Source organism: Heloderma suspectum, chromosome 4 (genome assembly GCF_057233095.1).
Source record: "Heloderma suspectum isolate Gila_16-S chromosome 4, 16-S_ref, whole genome shotgun sequence".
Taxonomy (NCBI): Eukaryota; Metazoa; Chordata; class Lepidosauria; order Squamata; family Helodermatidae; genus Heloderma; species Heloderma suspectum.
This window is the reverse complement of record NC_139461.1, coordinates 188,101,622-188,125,562: the sequence shown is the minus strand read 5'-3', so window position 1 is coordinate 188,125,562 and position 23,941 is coordinate 188,101,622. Positions and strand designations below refer to the sequence as shown.

Below are 23,941 nucleotides of genomic sequence, written 5' to 3'. Positions count from 1 at the left end.
AGAAGCAGATGAGATTAAGAAGAGGTGGAAAGAATACACAGAAGAACTATACAGGAAAGATCTTAATGTCCTTGATAGCCATGACAGTTATGTCCTTGATAGCCATGATAGTGCGGTCACTGAACTTGAGCCAGACATCCTAGAGAGTGAAGTCAAGTGGGCCTTAGGAAGCATTAGTAACAACAAAGCTAGCGGAGATGACAGTATTCCTGCTGAGCTATTTAAAATCCTAAAAGATGGTGCTGTTAAAGTGCTGCATTCAATATGCCAACAAATTTGGAACACTCAGCAATGGCCACAAGACTGGAAAAGGTCAGTTACATTCCAATTCCAAAGAAGGGCAATGCCAAAGAGTGTTCAAACTACCGCACAACTGCGCTCATTTCACATGCCAGCAAGGTGATGCTCAAAATCCTACAAGCTAGGCTTCAGCAGTATGCGAACCGAGAACTACCGGAAGTACAAGCTGGGTTTCGAAGAGGCAGAGGAACTAGAGATCAAATCGCCAACATTCGCTGGATCATGGAGAAAGCAAGAGAATTCCAGAAAAACGTCTATTTCTGCTTCATTGACTATGCTAAAGCCTTTGATTGTGTGGATCACAACAAACTGTGGCAAATTCTTAAAGTGATGGGAGTACCAGACCACCTTACCTGTCTCCTGAGAAACCTGTACGAGGGTCAAGAAGCAACAGTAAGAACCGGACATGGAACAACCGAGTGGTTCAAAATTGGGAAAGGAGTACGACAAGGCTGCATATTGTCGCCCTGCTTATTTAACTTATATGCAGAGTACATCATGAGAAATGCCGGGCTGGATGAATCAGAGGTCGGAATTAAGATTGCTGGGAGAATTATCAACAATCTCCGATATGCAGACGATACCACCCCAATGGCAGAAAGTGAAGAGGATCTAAAGAGCCTCTTGTTGAGGGTGAAAGAGGAGAGTGCAAAAGCTGGTTTGAAACTCAACATTAACAAAACTACGATCATGGCATCTGGCCCTATCACTTCCTGGCATATAGAAGGGGAAGAAATGGTAGCAGTGACAGATTTTACTTTCTTGGGCTCCAAGATCACCGCAGACGGTGACTGTAGCCATGAAATTAAAAGACGCTTGCTCCTTGGGAGGAAAGCTATGGCAAACCTAGACAGCATAGTAAGAAGCAGAGACATCACCTTGCCAACAAAGGTCCGTCTAATCAAAGCTATGGTTTTCCCAGTAGTAATGTATGGCTGTGAGAGCTGGGCTATAAGGAAGGCTGAGCGCCGAAGAATCGATGCTTTCGAACTGTGGTGCTGGAGAAGACTCTTACGAGTCCCCTGGACTGCAAGGAGGTCAAATCAGTCCATCCTAAAGGAAATCAACCCTCACTGCTCATTGGAAGGACACATACTGAAGCTGAAGCTCAAATATTTTGGCCACCTAATGCGAAGAGAAAACTCTCTGGAAAAGACCCTGATGCTGGGAAAGACTGAAGGCAAAAGGAGAAGGGGACGGCAGACGATGAGATGGCTAGATAGCATCACCGATGCAATGAATATGAACCTGAGCACACTCCAGGAGAGTGCGCAGGACAGGAAGGCCTGGTGTGCTATGGTCCATGGGGTCATGAAGAGTCGGACACGACTGAACGACTGAACAACAAATTTCCCAATATACATTCAGAGGCTAATCCTTTTTCTTTTTTTTCTTTACAATACTTCAGCTAGCCAATACTGGTCAGCCCTTTTGAAATGTAAGTCAAGAGTTGCTAAGGAGTTGGCAGCAACCTCGAAGTACATTTCTGATTGGCCAACTAGACCATCAACATCAGAAATGGGGATGGTCAGTCACTGGTCAAAACAGTCAGTCTCTTTCAAGGAGTGGCTTCCTATAAATAGGTGAAGCATCATCTCAATATTTTTTTTCTTGGAACCATCCAGCCGGGTGACCAAAGATGCTTTCTCTCAGATTCACTTACCTGCAAGGAACACCACACATGCTCTGAAACCCAAGATTCTATTCAAGCAGGTAAAAGGTAACTAAGAGCAACTTTGATTTTTATTTGTACGCCTGTGTGTGCGATTTTGTTGCCTTCCCTTTTCCCCCACCGCACCCCTTTCCTAGAAAAACTTTCTTAAATGCAAAGTCCTTTAACTTCACTGGTTTTGAAAGGGATTACTCACAAAAATCTTCCCCACATGTTTAGACTGTACGGGTCTTAAGCCCCCACCCCCTCACATTCTTACGACATTTCACAAGGTGAAATTCTGTGTGTTCTGGGCATTGGGCAAGATAACCAAAAGCTCCTTATTGATTACTGTTTCTAGAGCTAGGCTGAAGGGAGAGGTCTCTGGCAGTAGGGCTTAGAAACCCCCCAAGTGGCTAGATACCAATACCAATCCTAGTATTCAGGCTAGGATTTTCCTGTAGTGGCAGCCTATCAGGATTTGGGGGCAGGGGGGAGGGGACTCTTAGCATAAGGGGGTCCACCAGTATTGAAACTCTCTGCCCCTCAGATCCATCACAGGTGAGGTGTCTGAGTAGCACCATGAGACACAAAGTGGAGGGAAAACCATATGAGCAGGGAAAAATGGGCTTTGAGTCACAGGACTGGACAGTGAACAAGGTACCACAGGGAATTGTCCCCACCCTCAGGCCATCTGACACTAGGGATGGGTGAGAAATTTGTTCAGTTCACATTTTAATGTGAACATATCTAATTTGCACTTCCCAAACCAAATATGTGAACTGAAACAGTTATACTTCAATATTAGTATGTTTATGAATTTTGTGATGCAGTTCTCCAATCAAAAAAGGCATACAAAAATACATATATCAGGGGAAAGTGCACACAAAAATTGCTGTATTACAAAAAAAAATGTACACAAATGAAATTATATATGGGGAAATGGCCAACTAGGGTATGCTGGGAGTTGTAGGATTTTGAGATGACTTAGAATATGAGAAGTCATTCACACAACATACAGAGAAAAATTGACCAAATATGTAAACAGAGTACCATAGCTATATTAAAATGTGTTTAAAAGTAGAATGGAGTGGTTTGTTTCAGACTTCTTCTCCAAGGGAACAAAAATGTAAGACGACTAAGGGCACAATCCTATCTGGATGCCTGTCAGCCTCCAAACTCAGAATCTGATGGGCATTCGCAGGGGGTGCAGCTGAGGCAATCTTTGCCTCCGCAATTCTGCTGCTCTGAATTTTTGCTAGATGGGTGTTTTATTTAGACCATCCAGCTAGGTCTCTGCAGAAGGAGAGGGAAGGAGGCTGGGAAGGGCTGGAGATAACTCGTATCCTTGCTTCCTCAGTCTTTGCCCCACCCACAGACCCACCACCTTTCCCTCCTTTCTGAGGTTGCTTGGCAGCCAGCATGGTTCTCGCCATGCTAGCTGCAAGGGGAAGGGGGCAGAGCGCTTGGACCCCTGGGTCCAAGATAGGACAGCTATCTCCAACCTCAGATCCAGGAATCCAAACTATCCTGTGGCCCCCCAGATGCTGTCTAGGGGCCATAGGATTGCTCTCTCCATCAGCTACAAAAAGCAGCTTCAATAGGTCAATTTATTTTAGTATCATGGACAAGTTACTCTTACTTGTATTGAACATGAATTTGCATGCGAACCTATTGTTACAGACATATTATCCCCTGGGATAAACACCCCCCCCCCTTCCAATTAATTCCACATTGCAGTTATCATATGTACACAGTTACATACCTCTATAGATGCTTATACATTATTCAAATAACACTGCAACTTCATCAGAACTTAAGCATAATGCAAACGATAGTGTTTCCAGGATACCATAAACTACCTCTGCTGCCCCTTTGGATAGGAATCTACTGAAAGGTAGTGAATGGGGAAAAGGGGCACAAGTGAAATGAATGACTGGACCAGCATGACATGGACAGAGCCATTCATTAAAATTAAACTACTGTATTGAAGTGAAGCAGCTGAGCAAACTTACAGGAACCAGTTTCCAAAACCATTTGGAAGGAGACTTCAGAGGAAGCAGCAGGGAAAAAAAGAAAAGCAAAAGGCAAAGGAAAGGTGAAAAGTTGACCAGAGTTTACAATTTAATTTCATCATGACATTTTCCTGAAATGTTCTCAGTTTTATGCATAACTAATTATATTTCATTGCACTGTGTGAACACTCCCAGCACTTTCATTTGTTATAAAAGTGGTTAATAATAGGACTCCTGTTAAAATAATGACTTTTTGTACTTTTCAGCACATTTCAACAGAATAATTATCACTCAGAGATAGATTTACATAAACTAATGCTTTTAATCACTAGAATAGTAGTACTGATATTTCTATTCCATTTCTCTAGCTGAAAAATTCATTTAATATTAGAATTACTGACAGCAGATCATCTAAGTGAAGTAACAGGAAAAAGCAGCAACAGAGGAACCAAGGGATTATGTAATAGCAATGCAGCTATACACACCCTTTATAGCAGTTTCTGATCACTGCCAAATCTCCAATGCCAGGCACACATACACTTTTAATAACATGTTGAAAATATAAAACTTTTTTTAAAGGAGTTTTACACTGGTAGTTTGATAATGACAAAAACAAAAATAAAATACATTCTGGGAAATTATATGGCATGTAGAGAATAGTTTTTGCTAAACTTTTAGCATAAGTAGTAGCAGAAGGTGCCCAATGATGCTGATTACTGACATCAACCCTGTACTGAATTCACTCAGTCATGGCCAATTTAACACGTTTGAGAACTTTTGCTTTTATTGGATTAGCAGGTCATGACAAATATCGTGTAGGGACACTGTGACACATGAAATGATGTAGCTCAACAATGCCCCATACAGTGTCTTGGAAGTCGAAACCATGCCTGGATAGGCTTATCATGCCTGTTTTGTTTTCCAATATGCATCCAAAAATGTAAACTTTTTTTTTTTTTTGTAAGAGCCCAATTGTTTCAAACAGGTTGGCTCATTTGAGATGTAAGTTTAGGGCTGCTACAAAAGGTGGATCTAACCACTAAGTAATTTTCTGATTTGCTGGATAGACCACTGACATCAGAAATGGAGGGTAATGAACTATTGGACAAGATAAAGTACCCGCTAAGGGGATTTTACTGAACTCAGAGTCCCATTAGAAGTAAGAGGTTGCTCAATCCTTGTCAGCCTTCCTAATAACATCAAATCAGAAGCCAAGTTACCCTTCTCTGCAATGAACTCTGCATATGTTCTGGAACCCAAGACTCTACTCAAGTAGGTAATATGTAACTAGACAAGTTAGACTGACTTTATTGATTTTATTTGGGTTGCTGTATGGGATTGTTGCCTTCCTTTGTTTCCCCCCCCCCTTTTCTTCCCCTCCCACCTTTTAAAATATTTGAACATTTGGCTGTGCTGTTTTAAAAGGGAATTCTCACTCAACTCTTCCCCACATGAAGAACCACATAGTTACAGAGCTGCTGCTGATGTTCTTAAAATTTCCACAAGATTTTTTGGATGAGTTCTGTGTCTCTGGGCTTTGAGCAAGAAAATCCAAAGTGCCTTTTTTTAATTTGTTTTCCTGGTCTGGTCTGAAAAGGAGGGGTCCTTGGCAACAGAGCTCAGAAACTCCCCAAGCAGTTGGACAGACTAGGGTGTGTCAGCAGGTTCATCCTGCCTGGTAGCAGCCTATCAGTAGTAGTAGTAGTAGTAATAGTAGCAATCATTCTCCTCCTCCTCCTCAACAAGGGGGGGGGGCTTGTAAAGGAGGAGTCCACCAGTAGGGAAAATCATTCCCCCCCCTCCCAGTCCATAACAGAAACATATTCAGAAGTAAAATTTACAGTTTAAATCCACAGCACAATGTCTTCACATCAATCAAAACAAACCCTAGAGGTTCTATAAAAAGGCTCTCTCAGGGATAGCTTTGGGACTGTCTACCATCACATTACTATTGAAATGCAGGCATGGAGTAAAAATATTCTTGCTTTCTCCGAGTTTTAAAATTAGTGTCATGGTATTACCTGTGGCCTTCCATGCAGTTACTATCGGCGTTTTTTTTTCTTTTCTTTTTAGAATTAATTTTTTGCATTATATCCCACTTTCCATTAAGAAGTTCAAAATGATACATACATACCCTGTGAGGTGCGGTAGGCTGAGAGTATGACTGGCCAGTAGTCACCCAGTGAGCTTCATGACTGAGTGGGGATTTGAATTCGGGACTTCCCAGTCCTTGTCTGAAACTCTAACCACTATACCACCCTGACTCTCCCACGTTTGACACTTGGCTTTGGCTGTGACTGACTATACATCAATTTGGACCCTTTTAGTAACTCTTGTACTTGAAGCTTAGATGGCATCTGTGGCCAAGGGGGTCTAGTTCAAGCTTTACTTGGTGCAACAGTTGTGGCCCTTCTTAGATAAGGAGTAGGCTACCACAATATATAACCTGCGAACCTTGAGGTGGTATTACTGTAACACAATCCACATACAGCGCCTCTGAAGAGTGTTTGGAAACTGCATTCGGTCAAGAGTGCAGTAGCAAGGCTCTTAACTGGTGCCCACCACAGGGACCATTAACAGGCTATTCCTAAATGTGCAGCACTGGTTACCAGTTAGTTTCTGTCCAGTTAAGAGCGCTGGCTTTGACTTTTATAGCTTTTGAAAGTCTTAGCTTACTGAATTTGAAAGAGTGCATCCTCTACCTTGTTCCCTGGTCCCATCATGCCTGGATAGTCCAGGGAGGCCTTGTTCAGAGTTTCGTCACCATTTGAAGTGTGGTAAGAGGCCACCTGGTCTAGGGTCTTCTTGGTGGTGGCATTCTTGCTGTAGACCTTCCTACCTAAGGGGATCTATCTGGCTGACCCCCTTTTATCTTTATGAAGGCTTTGTGATACATTTGAACTTTTTTATTAACTGCAGATTAATGTACTTTCTTGTATGTTTCGTAATTACAATTTGAATCTATTTCTTATTTTTATACAGATCTCTCTCTCTCTCTTTGCATTTTATTCTAAATTGCTGCAAGAACCCTTTGGGTTAGTCAGCAAGTTATTAAATATTAGGAAAAATACATTTAACTTGATTGGACTGTTCAAATAATTTCGTGTGTCATTTTCCTTATGGGAAGAATGACTATAAGGTAACAAAGTTGACAGCAATTATGTTATAAACCAGGTTCACACAAGATATAATTTGGCTCTACCTCAGTCTTAAGCTCATTTGAGATAACTCCACTGTGAAATTGATTTTAAGATGACAAATTATTTAAGCTTCCTTGATACTACCCTGGGACTTACACTGCTGTAACAAAGCTTCTTGAAAGCCATAAACTTGCATATAAAATTAGCATAACCTTTTGCATAAATCAGAACTTTTATTATGTCAGACTATCAGCCTAGTAGCTAATGGCAACAACCAAACCAATAACCTAAACAGGCTGCAGATGGAGCTTCTAATTTTAAAATGTAAGCACATCTTCCATGATATGATGGATAAAAGAAGAAATGCACAAAATAAACTTCTTTATATCCAGGCTATGACTCAAAAACAGAGGACTCAAGTCATGTAAAACTGAGAAAAATGGCTACGTTTATCAAGGCTGTTGACATCATCTAGATTCAGGGTCAAGCAACCGGAGGCCAAAACCCAGGGACAAATCTTCTCCCTCCACCAAGTAGTACCAGCTGGCTCACCAGTTGTTAACACAGGAGCAGGAGAGGTGTGCAAAGAAAGTGGAGGCAGCAGCAGTGGGAATCACTAGCTGTCACTCACTCTTGCGAGATGACTGGGGCACAGGCCCACTGCCCTCTTTCCCTTTTCTCAATAAACACAGACACATTCTGGTTCCACGATATTCTTCTCCTTGTCCATTTTAACTGCTACATACTTTAAACAGGGGTGGGCATAAAACAGATCAGAATCTACTGGTAGATCTCTGGGATATTTGCAGTGGGTTGGCAAGGACTTCTTACTCCCAATTGTTTAACGATAGCAACAAAATTACCTGGTTCGCACGCAACCACAACCCATCGGTTTAATAACTGATGGGTTGTTGGGGCTGCAGCATGCCCGCCTCTTCCACTTTATAGCACAACCCATGATCAGCTTCTTTGTAGGTTGTGGACCATGATGTGTGAACCTGGACCACTGGGTTGTTTAAGGCTAAACAACCCAGTGGTTAACCCAACAACAAACCCTAGGCCAGTCATTGACTCTCACCCTAACCTATCTCACAGGGTTGTTGTGAGGATAAAATGAAGAGGACAAGGACCATGTAAGCTGCCTTGAGTTCCTTGCAAGAGGGGAAAAAGTGGTATATAAATGTAATAATATATAACTAAATAATGAAACAATGAAAAAAAAAAACCAGTTCCCAAAAGGGTGGGAGATGATAAAATGGGAGTGGCTCTTACCCACTCGGACTGTGCCCTGGGAAGCTCAAAACCCAAAGGTAGAAACCATTAAGAGACTTCCTCCTTTCCCTGCAGACTCTGAAGCGGGAATTTCAGGAGACAGTGAAGCTGAGATTATAGGGCATGGGCTGACTTATGCAGTAGAGGTAAAAAAAGGCCATGGTTATTGCCTTCACCAAATGATTTGGCAACTGTGAACAGCACATTGCTAGTCCAGACATCTCTCTAGGGAACACCAACAATATTGACACAGATTAAAACACTATGCATAACTGAAATAATATTAACATGCTTCAAATTACTACAGAAAGAAGCTCTGTAGTTCTTTCCACTCTGAACAGAGAGGGGAAGAAAAATTACAACTCCAAGTGAAGGTTAAAGCCACAATGTAGTCCTCCAGTCATAGCATCAGAGCAGTGGGGGTGGGGAATCTCTGAACTGGTGTAATTTAGCACATTAGTGTTCCTTAATCTGACCCAGTTCTGAATCAGTTAATTACAGTCTCCAGCGAGGCAAATAATTTAGTTCCCCTGTACACAATGAAAACAATCTGGGGTCAGGGGGAGGACAGGGCAAAAAGGAGACTAAAGTCATCAGGAGTGACAGCTGTAATTATGTGCCTATGTCAGCCTTGGGAAAACTAGTGAAGAAACATAATTGTGATGGCTGCACAGCTGTGAACAGCACAACTTAGGAGATAGCAAGGAAGCAGAGCACGTGACATGTTTAGCCATGAACTTCAGGAAAAATAAGGCAAACTGGGGGAAAGAGTATAATACATCTCTCTGGAGGCTGAGGAATTTCTGGATCCCAACAGCACAGTGCACATTTGAAGGCTACAGATCTGACTAATCAAAAGACTGACTTCCAGTACAGGATTCTACTGGAGTAATAATTAAATGTTGTGGAACTCCCTGCTGAGGGAACCTAGGTTCGCTCCCTCTCTGCTGTCCTTCTGCCAGTAGGCAAAGACTACTTTAGTCAAGCAGGCCTTTGGTGTGAAAGCAGCTCTGTTGGGTTGGAGGCTGATTATACTCCGTTGCTGTGTTTTTAATTGTGTTTAATGTATTTGTTTTATTATTGTTTTTATCAAACTTTATTAGTGATTGTAAGCTGCCTTGAGTGCCAGTTTTGGTAGAATTATAAATGAATAATAAATAATAAATAAATGAATAAATAAATAAATAAAGTAACAAAAAGAGAGTAAGACTGTCAAAGTAAGTGATATGGTCCTGTGAGGGAGATTTTCAAGTAATGTTTTTGGCATTTACAGTGGCTGACGTCAGCTCCACACACTATGACCGTGCTCAGATTATCGTATCTTGGCTTAATCAGCCAAATTATGAATGGGCCTTTTTTTCACACATGCAGCTCCTTTGTGGCATGAGCAAACAAGTAAGTCTTCAACTAACCATAGTCTTCCATTTCATCTGAACCAGGGAACTATAGTGATTAGTTTCAGAACAAGCCAATACACTAAACCATGGTCTGAAGTTATTTAATATCCCGCTTTGTCCTGAAGCCAGTAACCATAGTTTCCTAGTTCAGATAAAAGAGGAAAGTATGGTTAATTAGAGGCTTTCTGGCTGAACTGCAGCTCATGTAAAAGGAGGAGCAAAAAGTATGGGTGTGCAGGAAAAATACGCATTTATACCTTGGCTTATTAAGATGAGATATGGTCATCCAAACTCTGTGTGTGTGTACTCGGGTGAAATACCAGTGTTTCTCACTGTAAATAAAGTGTAGATTGCTTTAAAAATTCAAGTACATGTGGTAGGGAGCCTTGACCCAGTCAAGTATTCCCATTGCATATACCTGGGTGTTCAAATAAATACAAGTGGTTGTTTTTAAAGTATCACATTTCTAGTTTACCCACTCTTTTGGTGCTAACTTTTTATGGAGCTGTCACATCCCACAAATCTCTCTCCACATTTTCAGATTCATTTTTGCTATCAAGGAAGATAGGAACATATTACTGAATAAAAACAGATACTGCTCTCCACAGCTAAAGAAGCTGCTATATGCCATGGAAGTTTAAAAATAAAGTCATATGACCACATCAGTATGAAGCTGCTGCTAGAAAACATGAAGTCTACACCATGCTCCAACCCCAGCAGCCCATTCTGGGGGGCTGTACACCTTCTATTGGCATATGATGACCTCTATGCTCACTGGTTTTTAGCACACTACCACAACGGTCTGATTAGGTTATAGTGATGGGCTACAAGCTGGTATGTGTAGACAGCAGTCACATGATGCCTCAGTGCGCTCCATCCAGTCTGGAACTCAGTGCAGGCTGAGTATTTTTATGGCAGGAGGTTCGCTGACAGAATTATACAAATTTAGCTCCATAACTTATTCTTAATACTCTACATTCTGTTCTCACTAGGGCAATATGCCAAGCTGAATCCTTACCACACATAAAGCAAAGGGAGTTCACCTTGTCCTACACTGTTTTCAATAGGGCTTCTGGCTACATTGTACCAAAAGCAAAATTCTCCAATTCCCCTCATAACTTATCACGAAAATACAGCCCCCCCCACCCCCCGACCCAAGAGGTATGAATGTTTAATGAAACACTGGCATTAAGGTTCAATTGCAGAACAATTTTACAATTGTAGACTAGCATACTTCAGCAAGGAATGACATTAGTTCCAGTTGTTCTGGAACTATTTTTTCTGCTAGTGTATTTCCTACACATACCTTTTGACCTCCTGGAGTTTCTACAGTGTGATGCTCTTTTAGTTTTTGCTCCTGCTCCATGATGTCTTTTAAGTGTTCATTTACCTAAAATGACAAATGAAAGAGCTTTAAATGAATGTTGAATTCTTGCTGAATTGAAAGCAACAGCCTAGTTCATATGGAACAGGGCTTTTTGTAAAGATAATTTAGCATAATTTTATTATGCAATACAATGTCGCTAGATTTTACTAAAGTTTACACAATACAATACACTACTTTCAACCCATTTTGAGGGAGTTTCTTTTTTAAAAAAGTTTCAGCATTTAGAGTACACATTTTAATCTTAAGTGGAAAAGTAGAATTAACCCTTAAAGCCCTAAAATGTTTGAGCCCAGCATGTCTTAGAGAAGGCCTCAACCCTTTTAACTGATTGCAGTCACTTAAATCATCTAAGGAGATGCTACCTTTATTGTACTGCCCTTGTACAATGCCAGAATATGGAAGGGTACAAACGAGCATGCTCAAGGGCTGTCCCATGTGTGGAACTCCATCTGCTGGAGTCACTGGTTGCAGAGATTAATATGGACTCAGTTACTGTTTTAATTTATTTCCATATTTAATCATTCACCACCCACAGCCTTACGAATTAGGTAGAACAAGCACGAATATGTGTGCGTGGGTGCACAGAGATAGATATTAGCTCCATCTGACAACAGTTAAACCAGCAGCCACCCAGCGCAGTTTGGATTTAACCACAAGCTGCTACGATGCAGCTAAATGCTGACAGCTGCTAACAGATGCAAAACCTTCCAACCTTAGATCTGCACAGCAGGGCAGGGATTGCCCCAGCAGGTGTGCAGGGATGTGCCTGGAACATCTCAGCAGCAGTAGGCCAAAACAAACTTGCCCACTATTTCCAGCTCAGAAGATAATTGTAGGGAAGAGCAGGGCATTGTTCCTGACCTTATATGGAGGCACAGCACAAGGTCAAGAACAAGGGGAGGGGCAGTGTCCTGGTGACAAATTTAGACTTGGCTACCAAGTCCAGCCCAAAACTATGGACCACTGGCACAGCGACCCGGTTCATACACAACACCAATCCGTGGGTTTAAAACCCTGGGTTGTTGACCCCTCAACAACCTAGAGTTCCTGGTTCAAATGTCACATCAAACAACCAAGGAACGAGGCATTCCTAGAATTTTTATGAAAGCTGATGAAAAGTGGAAGTGGCAAGCAGGCAGAAAATAGCGTGTTGTCTTGCTGCTGCACACCCCCAACTACGTGGGTTGTCAGTGAAATGTGGGTTATTGTGTTCCCTGAACCCATCCACGTTAACAAACCATGATTTGTTAACCACAAACAACTCATGAAGAGAACCCTGGGTTTGTTGTTGGGTTGTGAATTGTGGGTTGTTTGTGGTTAACAAATCATGGGGTTTTTTTAGTGTGGCTGGGCTCAGGCAACACAATAACCCACGTTTCAACAACAACCCATGGTTCAATGACAACCCACACTCAACCCATACTCAAGCTTTGAGTGTGGGTTATCATGTTGTCTGAACCTACCCACTAACTCTGCAGTCAAACTGATTTTAGTGATCTGTTGTAGCAGTTGACTTGTATAATCTCACCTTAGAGAAACAAAACATCCTATATTAAATGAAGAGTGTATTTGTTGCAGATCCTACCTTGTTTATCCAGAACATGACAGCATCTTCTATGTCATAGGGCAAGTCCGTGGCTTGGAAGAAGGAGGAATACTGTTGTACACATGCAATCACTTTTTCCACACTGATCATTTCTACGGTATATGCCATCATCAGCGTGTCAATCATAGCCAAATGAGCACTCTGCAAAGAGAAGTTGTCATAGGTATTTTGAAAATACATGCTGACAAAAATTAAGCCTCCATTTTCTTTTTCTTAAATAGTTGTGAATCTGAAGGAGATCATACACTGACACATAAAGACAAATAGATATCCAAGTGCAAAACTAATGAATGATCTTAAATAAGATATTTTATCAATCACAGCAGGAAGCAGTAAGATCTCCCATAAATAATTTAGCAATGAGCATAAATCCTCTGCCAGTGGTTACCTATGGGAAGGGCTGATTGGGAGTAGTAACACTTGGGACGTAATAAAATAGCAGTTTGAACATTCTGAAGTTCTTAGAAATCCTTATAAAATCGTGTTAAGTATTACATGCCAGCGTGATTATTCCAGTACTGCAGAATCTGATCGGTAATAGGCAAAGGCAACCTACCAAGTTTATAGCAAACAAGACATCTGAACAAGGGGTGTCTTAGTTTACGGTTTAGCCTTTTAGCCACCCAGGGGAAATTGGATTTGAAATTGGACAACGAGAGTCATACATATAATGAAACCACGCTGTCTCAGGCTAAGATTCACAACACCAATGTTCCCTTTTTTACACAGCCTGATCTGTATTTCAAGATACATAGTTGTTACAAGTGCAGCATTGTGAATAGAAGCAAATATGTTGCTTCTGAATTGTTTCATTACTAATATTTGAGTCATCCCTTTACAACAAGCTATTTGAGATGACATAAAATTAAAAATTCCATAATGAGAAGTGAAAATCTTTAACACAACTGGCAAAAAGCAGCAGCACAAGAACTCCTTAATATAATAACCAGGCATTAGCCACAAGATTAAAAATGTACTAACTCAATAATAAAAGGAAATATAAAAGCACACATACACAGTAACAACAATCACCCTATTCAGGCTTTCTAAATGCGGATAAAATGCAGGAGGACAGGGAGGGGGAGCAAGGGTAAGCATGCTGGCCCCACCCGCTCTTTGTACGTATCCATCACCCTATACAGATGGAGAGTGACTTTCTGAGGGGGAGAGCCTCTTGTATCTATGGAGGCTCTCCCTGTGAACTAGAACCCTGACTTTCTAGGGTTCCAAAACCCTGGAAGATGCCTGTATGGATAGAAGAAGCTCTTCCCTTCAGAAAGTCACTCTCCACATGGAGGGTGATAAAAATGGCAACAGAGGGAGTGGTAGAGCTAGTGTGCTCAGTCCCCCTCCCCCTCCTTGCATGTTTACTTAACCCATATTTAGGGCTAACATACCAGCAACGGGCCCAGTAGCAAAGGCTTTTCATGAGAAAAATGCTCTCACCAGCTGGCAGGATACCATTAGACAGGAAAACTTTATTTGGTAAGGAGCTTGACAATGTGTGTGCCCCCCCCCAATGGAAAAGGCCCTGCTCCAAACCTTTACAGATCTTATTTGGGCAGAAGATGGGGTAGGGCCTATTCCCCAAGCCATCTCTCTGAAAAAACCTATTCAAGGAGACCAGAAGAGTACAGATGCACATTAATTTACATATGGTAGCCATCTGTTCTCTATTTCAAGGCATCCCTTATTTCAAGGGTGGGAAACATTCCCCCCCCCGAGCCATTTTTGTGGTCTCCTGCCCCACTCCCACATTTGCTGTGGCACCAGCAAAAAAAAAAAAACAATAGCAATTTTGCAATGAAACAAATCATGATTGTGCACAGGGAGCACATGCCTTGTTTGCAAGTACAATTTCACTCCTGGAAGCTTCTTGGGAGCACGATTTTGCTTGCAAACAAGGCATGCGCTCCCTGCACACGTTGCTTATTTGCAAAGTCATGGCTATTTTTGCTGGCGCTGTGATTTGGCAGGGTAGGGTGCAGCTCTAGTGGTTCTGGGTGGGAAATGTAGACCCCTGATACCCAGACGCTGGCCACTCCTGCTCTGTTTGAAGGGCTGTCCAGTCTAAATCTGGTTTCAAGATAAAAGAACCAGAAGAAGGGAGAGCAGGGACTTTGAAGGTACCCATCAACAGTTAGCACCTGGGCAGCAGACTGAGCAGGGACACAGCTCCCTGCTCACTGGTCACAGTCTTCTCCACTATGGTGAAATATACTGTATTTCTATTTATAACAATTATGCCTAAATAAATTAGCGTATTCAATTTATGCAAATCTGTACCCTCCTTTGACCTCTTTTTTGGTGATGTGGTGATTTTTTGGGATCCTACATGTCCTGTATATGGCCACAGGACAGCATAGTCTTACAGGAGAAAAAGGTTTTGCCATGCAATACTTACTATTGTTGGGAGTAGAGACTGCAAAAGATCCTGAATCTTAAACTTAGGGGATGTCAGGAAGGGATTTAGCGCTCACAGTTCCAAGTTTTGTCTAAAGGTAGGAACTACAAGGTAAGAAACCAGAATGACCTACTGAATAGCCGCAGGCCACAGCAGACCATGTGCTAATGCCCAACTTCTATAACGCCTTCCACGTTCAGTTTCCTCTTTTGCCTGAGCAATGAGACAGAAGTTTCCTTGCCAGAATCCTGTGTCACTTCAGGCCTCGACTCTAGGTGAATATTGATGACCAGTTATCAAGTGGTAATCTAGCAAGGTGTACTGTAAACCATTTGATAAGCTTGTTGCCTGCATTCTCCTCACCACTTGGTAGCAACATCTAACTGCACTTCTGCACCTGAGCAAGAATCCAGAAGAGAAGTGGTGTAATCCTCCCCACCACTTGGCAGGTCAATGCAGATGACTAGTTTTCTGATACACACCATGATTCATCTTCCGCCTTGTGCCTCACTGACAGCACCCAAATTGAAAAGAAAAGAAATGAGTATAAATATTCCTAAAAGCTAGGCGTATAAAGTCACCAGTTACTAACTTTCCTGAGAATTAAGGACTTAAGGGATGTACTCTTGCTATTTTCCTAGATGTTATGGGAATTTACTAGATACCAACATAGCTTGTAAGAAGAAAAAGAGCAAAGAACAAAACAAAATGCATGCAGAGGAAACCTCACAGAATTTGTCTGCCCCACATTTCTACAACGTCCTCTTTAGAGAGGGAAGCAAAGGAACAAAATAAGGTGGACGCAAACGAAGGAATGTTTGTTTTTAATATTTATCTGTGAATAAAGTGAACACTAAAAAAAATGCTCATTTGTCCTGCTCAGTAATTCACATTTACAAACCTGGATAAAGACAGTCAAAAGCTATATGAAACCTCAGGAATACTTTACTACTGTAAACATACCATAGAATCTGAGGGGTAGAAAAACCTGAGATATGTACACATTAAATTATCCCTATGTGCAAGTGAGAGAGCTGTATGGATAAATGCCTATGCATGCATTTTCTTGCACAAGATTCCCTCTAGGCAACATTTGTTCTTGAAGGTCAAAATCAAGATAAGACACAAGAAATCAAGAACTTTGGACAATGCTGCAGCTGACATCAGGTGTGTGCCAATTACCTTTCACTACTGCAAAAGAGGCAGGAGAGCAATGCAGCATGAGGTGGGCTACCCTCAGTTTTTACTTATTGAAAAAGAGGTGGAGGCAGGGAATCTTTGCACAACAGAGGGGCTTACAACTGAAATGAGGTCAGTCAGGTCCAAGGCAGGTGGTAGAATTATATCGTAGTTTATCAAATCTTTCAAGCTTCATAAATAGCAACCCCCCTAAAAATTGTAACAAATACGGTCTTTATTTCTATCATCCAGTGAATAGTGTGGTTGCAGTTCTGCACTGCAACCTGAACACTACATAACAAAAACTACATATAGTGGAAGGTGCCAGCATTCATCAGTGACAAGTAGAAGAGTCAAATTCCATTCATGCAAGATGTTAACTGTAGAATTCTCCATGGGGCCAGATTTAGAAGGGTTTTGTTTTCTCAAGAATTATAATTACATTCTCTTATTTAACACACATGGAGCTATTTTTGTATACAATCCAAGTTTAAAAAACAAATTAATTAATGCGTCTCTATGTCATCAATACAAGCAACATTACTCTTGGCTGTAGAGCATATAATTCATGGAACTGGAAAACAGAGTTTAATTTAGAATTTATTCCCTAGCTATATCGCTGTGCCACTTGCTTCTTTCTTATTATGTCTTATTTGAGTAAATAAGAATGCTAGATTTTAACCACCTTCAAAAGAATACAAGCCTCTCAATTATCAGGTCAACATTAATTTTTTAAAAATCCTTAGTCCACTTTTATTCAACAATGTCTTCTCGAATTTTAAACATTTTCTTCATTCTTTAAAAAATACTGCAGTTTTTTATATGATGTTCCCAACTACACGTGTTTTGCATTGCATTGTATTATTTCTAAATGTCTTAAAATCATGTGCGCAAGTATCCAAATTAAACATTTTGAAACAAGGATATGCAGATCCAATATTTTGTCTCTTCACAGAAGGCACTGAGTTAAGTACTTCCCCCCCGCTTCTATACCTTGACCACAACCCTATAATAGAGAGGATTACACAATAGCTGTAATCCTCTCTATTATATCAATGCACTGTTAGGTTCATCCTACTTGTTTATAATGTTATAAGTAAGAGAAATAAGAATTGTGGACTCACTTTTCTAGAACTTCATTTTGGAACATCATCTCTCAGATCTGCCCGAATTCAGTTCTGGATAGTTGTACAGGAGAGACTGGAAAAGGTCAGTTTACACTCCAATTCCAAAGAAGGGCAATGCCAAAGACTGTTCAAACTACCGCACAATTGTGCTCATTTCACATGCCAGCAAGGTTATGCTCAAAATCCTACAAGCTAGGCTTCAGCATTACGTGAACTGAGAACTACGAGAAGTACAAGCTGGGTTCCGAAGAGGCAGAGGAACTAGAGATCAAATCGCCAACATTTGCTGGATCATGGAGAAAGCAAAAGAATTCCAGAAAAACGTCTATTTCTGCTTCATTGACTACGCTAAAGCCTTTGATTGTGTGGATCACATCAAACTATGGCAAATTCTGAAAGAGATGGGAGTACCAGACCACCTTACCTGTCTCCTGAGAAACCTGTGCGAGGGTCAAGAAGCAATAGTAAGAACCGGACATGGAACAACCGAGTGGTTCAAGATTGGGAAAGGAGTACGACAAGGCTGCATATTGTCACCCTGCTTATTTAACTTATATGCAGAGTACATCATGAGAAACGCCGGGTTGGATGAATCACAGGTCGGAATTAAGATTGCCGGGAGAATTATCAACAACCTCAGATACGCAGATGATATCACCGTAATGGCAGAAAGCGAAGAGGATCTAAAGAGCCTCTTGTTGAGGGTGAAAGTGGAGAGTGCAAAAGCTAGTTTGAAACTCAACATTAACAAAACTAAGATCATGGCATCTGGCCCCATCACTTCCTGGCATATAGAAGGGGAAGAAATGGAAGCAGTGACAGATTTTATTTTCTTGGGCTCCAAGATCACCGCAGATGGTGACTGTAGCCATGAAATTAAAAGACGCTTGCTCCTTGGGAGGAAAGCTATGGCAAACCTAGACAGCATAGTAAGAAGCAGGGACATCACCTTGCCGACAAAGGTCTGTATAATCAAAGCTATGGTTTTCCCAGTAGTAACGTATGGCTGTGAGAGCTGGTCTATAAGGAAGGCTGAGCGCCAAAGAACTGATGCGTTCAAAGGTTGGTGCTGGAGAAGACTCTTATGAGTCCCCTGGACTGCAAGGACCATCCTAAAGGACCATCAGTCCATCCTAAAGGAAATCAACCCTGACTGCTCATTGGAAGGACAGATTCTGAAACTGAAGCTCAAATATTTTGGCCACCTAGTGCGAAGAGAAAAGTCACTGGAAAAGACCCTGATGCTGGGAAGGATTGAAGGCAAAAGGAGAAGGGGATGGCAGAGGATGAGATGGCTAGATAGCATCACCAATGCAATGAATATGAACTTGAGCACACTCTGGGAGAGAGCGGAGGACAAGAAGGCCTGGCGTGCTATGGTCCATGGGGTCATGAAGAGTCGGACATGACTTAACGACTGAACAACAGCAAGGAAGTGACTATGAGAACCAAACTAGATGACACGGGGTAACCACAACCACAAATATTTTATTCACGTGCCTTCCCTGTTCACATGTGTTTTTGCACGGAATTGAACACCCAAGGTTAGGGGGAGCCAAAAGGAGAATCCAGCCCTTTCTCCCACTTTAACTAATTACACTTCACTGTAGCCCAGTTCACTTCTGGTAACAGACCTGCTGCACAGAGGAGAAAATTGCTTGCAGCAACATATCGCAGCAGGGTGAAGCATGAGACGAAGTACCATTTCGCTCCCCTCACCCACGAGATCTATTTCATGTAAAAAACAAAAGAGCCATCCTCATCTATGTATGTGATTGGAGCAGACATGAATAAATACATGTAGCTACCCCACCATGTCTAGCTTGTCTTTACGTCTGTTAGCAGAAGGTGGCTCATAATGCAGCTATGGAGCAGAAAGAGTGGGGAGCAGGCAGAGAGAGGCTTGTGTAAGTTCATGTCTGGGGAAAGACTGAACGGGGGAGGGGGCAACCTGGCTCATAGATGCTGCTCTTAACCAGTATGACACAAGGGCTCATTGGGAGACCTTATGAATTCTTTCTGCAGGGAACAAAAAACACAGACTGGAATGTATGTAAAGTGAGAGTAGTACATTTTATGCACTAATTCAAGCATGTATACCCATGTGCTCATGTCCAAAATATAATAAAAACATTAGATGTTTCTTCCTTCTTCTGTATCCTAGTGACTCTCATTCACTAGTTAACTGTAAACAAGGCTAGTATGAGAACAGTGGTTCTGAAATGGAAAGGATGGGGAACTTTTAACCTGCAGACCTAATCTGGCCTGCAGAGGTTTCCCTTCTGGCCTGCAGAGCCTCCTTAGATTCCTCCATGATGTGGAGCTTGGTCTCCACTCTGATCTGTGATTAGAAGTAATAGTCAGGAAGTCTCCCGTGCTGTGCCTTGGGGAGGACAGGGCACGGGGGAAGCAGTGACAGCTGAGGCAGCTTCACCTGAGCTGTGGCTTCCCCCATTGCGGGAGGTCTGGCTTGTTTGGGCGAGAGATAAGCCAAAGCTCCCAGTTTAGGCATAATACTAACATTACTGGAGAGTGTCCCTGCCTTGTTTGGCTGCTCCCACTTGCAGAAGGAATCAGGCAGGAGCTGCATGGCTTGACATTATGTGCGAACCAGACTAATGGTAGTGGTTAGATTGAATCCGTAATTACCAAGCTCACGATCTTAGCCACAGATCCCTGGAAGTGTTTACAAGGGGGGGGGGGAGCTCAAGGCAAGCCAATACTGAATGAAAAATTAAATATATGTGCCCTGCTCCCCTCTACATCAATACATACCCTGTTTGGATAAGAAAGAGTGTGGAACGGCACAGTTACCAAGGAAGTGTCACAATTCGCAGAAGGAAATGATCAAGCCTCACCCAAGCATGGTTGTGGCTTGTTTGAGGATCCCCAGAGAGTGACCACTCAGTCTGTATCCATGCATTAAATCATGCCATGCACAATCTCTTGGTTCCTGCTCCGCTTTGGTACACGCTAATTAGTAGTGTGTCTGTGTAGAAAAACTCCTGCAGGGATTGTTGGTCTTCCTGTTATGCCCAGTTAGCCCCACCCCTTCCATCTTTGGCCATGCTCTCTTCAAGAGAGACACTTTAACCTAATACATCTTGGGCTACCTGATCCATGCACTTATGGTAAAATAACAGTGCAATCCTATACATATCCACTCAGACATAAGTCCTATTGAATTCAATGAGGATTATTACCACATAAGTGGGTATAGGATTGCAGCCTGTTTTTATTTATTTGTATCCTGCTATTCCCTACTCCAACAGAGTAGGGAAGGTAGGTTACAATAAAAAGCAAACAAAAGTAATCTCTCTCTCTCTCTCTCTCTTATACACACACACACACACACACACACACACGCCCCAAACAAAAAACAAAATGTTCAGCAACACTGGCAACATGGGCAGAACAGATAAACAGAGCCTTATTGCCTTGAAGACCCTCTGAAATAAGATAATTAAGGCCACAATCCTATGCGTGTTTAGACAGATAAAAGGGAATGCTGGGAGTTGTAGGCCTTTTGTCTGTCTAAACACACATAGGATTGCGGCCTAATGGAACAATCCTATTTCTCTCTAAACACGCACAGAATGTTGCACCCTAAGCCTACAATTTTAAATTGCGTGAATGCCTTATCCTACAGAAATCTAGGAAAAACACACCCACCCTGATCCAGGTGCAGAAGACATCAAATGACGTGATTGCACTTATCAGCTCTTTGTAAGAGGGGCTCAGTCCAGCCCTCTAGATTAAGCCCCTCTTACAAAGAGATGACTCAAATCATCCCCCTGAACAGCTGAGTAGCTTTATCATTAAATTTCTGACCAGAGTTACCCATGAGCACTCCCAGCACCTAGATCAGGTTGAGATGCAAATGCACAACATCTGTTTTGACTGTGGGGTCCATCATCCAGTCAGAGATGTGGACCAATGTTTACTTCTTGTGCCCGTGTACACCTCACTGGATTGAGGCACCTATATATAAAGTAGCTCTTCGCAGGACTGGATTTTATTAACAAATCACAATATTTCTAGAGTCAAGAGGCTTACTACATCCCACAATATAATACAAGTGTCATGTAGTACTGTCAGTGTAAAATCCTGGGGTCAGCCATTAAGCACTGCACAGTTTTGAAGACTCTCAGGGAACAAAGCTATATCATTGCAGTGAAATGTTTACTATTTTGTTCAATGACACTAAGTTTGCACACTGAATCAATCTGTCAATTATCTTATGCAGTGCAAAATCTATTTTCTTTTTATTTGTATGAAATAATATATTGCTTTGTGCTCTATCCAATCTACACACATACTAACATCAAAGAGGGCATTCATTTTATTCAAACAAAACATTTACATTGACACTCCCCCCCCATCAATAAAATAACTCCCATGGCTCCAACCCTATCTAATTAAAAGCCAACATAAAATTTTAATTGTAATCCTGGTTCTCTAAGAAACACAAAATGAGGAATGAAATCACAGGATTGTTCCTCTTATTAGAATAGTAAGACTTGCAAACATCTGTTTCCTTAAAATGTATTCATACATAGAAGTCATATCACGCTCCCATGCTTCTGCCATCAAGCTGATGTTTTGGAAAAATTGGACCTTAACATTTTGCATCAAATTTAACAAGTCATACTTCCAAGAAATTGTGCAGCTTTTGTCTTCGCCTGGAGTTTCTCACTTTTGTGCATTACAGAGTAAATGTGTCTGCGTGCACACACACTTTTAACTTTCTAGTTGGTGTCTAAAATTAGAAATTTCCACTACCTGAAAATTATAAACAGAGGCCATATTTTTGAAAAGCTTCTATTTACAAAGAGGTCATAAAAAGGATGCTAACTTTTGCGTATCTGTAAAGCCAGGAAATACTATTTTTAGGGCAGAAGGCCAGGCACACATTGCACAAAGATCCCTATGTTCTTTGTAACATTTAGTTTAAATGAATTCAGATTGCTTTCATTTATTTAAAGCTAATTTTGAAATAATTCGCCAGTGCAAGCTATTTTCTCTATCATCATAATATTTCCACATTGCTTCCTTGTAATGGCACATTTAGAACTAGCACAAGTTCAATACTTTCGAAGAAGGCGCAAGAGCAACCACGCCAGGGAATTTATCCTTTATAATAGGCTTTGGAGGGGCAGAGGAACAGCAGCACCCACTTGGAAGTTCTGTCAGACTGCTTTTTACAAGGACCCAGGACAGGAGTCTCAGTGGGACATTTCCCAGGCTCCTACTTAAAACAATGCATTAGTGGCATGAGAGGAATGGAGATGGACAGGGGGAAAATATACTTATCACATTAAAACTGGAGTCCCCTTTGGTCATTACTGTAACACAAATCCTTCAGAGCAATAAGCCGCCAACTGATTTACTAGAAAGCTGACCTGCACATTTCCATCTAGTGAATAAGGAGCCATGACAGGCTGGCAAAGCAATGACAGCTAGACAAAAGAGAAAGCCTAGTGACAGTTCAAGCACAGAGGGCGGGAATGGGAAAGCATTATTACACCAATACACTGAAATGTCTTGCCACTTTAAATGGCAATTAAATATAATCCACAATGAAGGACTTCTTGGAGAAGGAAGTTAATGTTGTTATTACTTTAAAGAAGCTTTGTCCACAGAACAAAACAAGACAAGAGCAAGACATTTACTCAAGACTACAGCTCTGTTCACTCCTGAACTTCTTTGCTTATTCCAATTCATAATCTGAGCTGGAGGAGGAAAAACATTCGTTGGGCAGTAAAATTAACCCTTAAAAACCTATGTCAGGCCAGTGAAACAGCTTTTGTCCATTTACTGTCTTCCAGGGTACTGGGTTATTTAAAACAGAATATTAGCCTCAATTCAAGGGGCATGCTCAACCTCCTCCTGCAGGAAGAAGCAGCAGCAGCAGCAGCAGCCGCCGCCTTGTCAAGCAGCCTTGAAAATAAATTCCTAACACTTCGTGTCAAACTGGACATGTCTATAACAGCCATACTTGTTTCTTTTCATGGCTATTTTATTAAAACATAAAAAGGGGTGCATGTCTAATTTTTTTTAAGATCAAAAGGAGCACTTGGATGAGGGGATCTGAAACTCACAAGGGCCCATGTGGTGTAGTATTTGGAGTGTTCGACTGGGACTCAGGAGATCCAAGTTCTAGTTCCCACTTGACCATGAAGTTCACTGGATGACTTTGGGTCAGTCACGGACTCTCAGCCTAAGCTGCCCCACAGGTTTGTTGTGAGGATAAAATGGAGAGAAGGAATAACCATGTAGGCTATTCTGGGTTCCTTGCAAGAGCAGGGGGGGGGGAGAGATGGAATATAAATGTAATAAATAAATCTCCCACCCCACGGTAGTAGTAGAGTCAGACCCTTGGTCCATGTAGCTCAGTACCATTTTACCCTGACACAGAACAGCTCTCCACAGTTTCTAACAAAGATGCTGTTGGGTTAAAACT

The 23,941-nt window shown here is 41.6% G+C and overlaps 1 protein-coding gene across 1 annotated transcript in view; it reads right to left on the bottom strand.

Annotated features, from left to right (window-relative positions):
• Positions 1-23,941, bottom strand: part of CAMSAP2 (calmodulin regulated spectrin associated protein family member 2) — a 117,176-nt gene that overhangs the window by 53,025 nt on the left and 40,210 nt on the right. Inside the window, exons 3-4 of the mRNA XM_084848208.1 lie at positions 12,748-12,909; positions 11,082-11,165 (exon numbers count right to left, since the gene is read on the bottom strand). Coding sequence (XP_084704334.1) covers positions 11,082-11,165; positions 12,748-12,909 — 246 coding nt within the window. The remainder of the gene's footprint in view (positions 1-11,081; positions 11,166-12,747; positions 12,910-23,941) is intronic.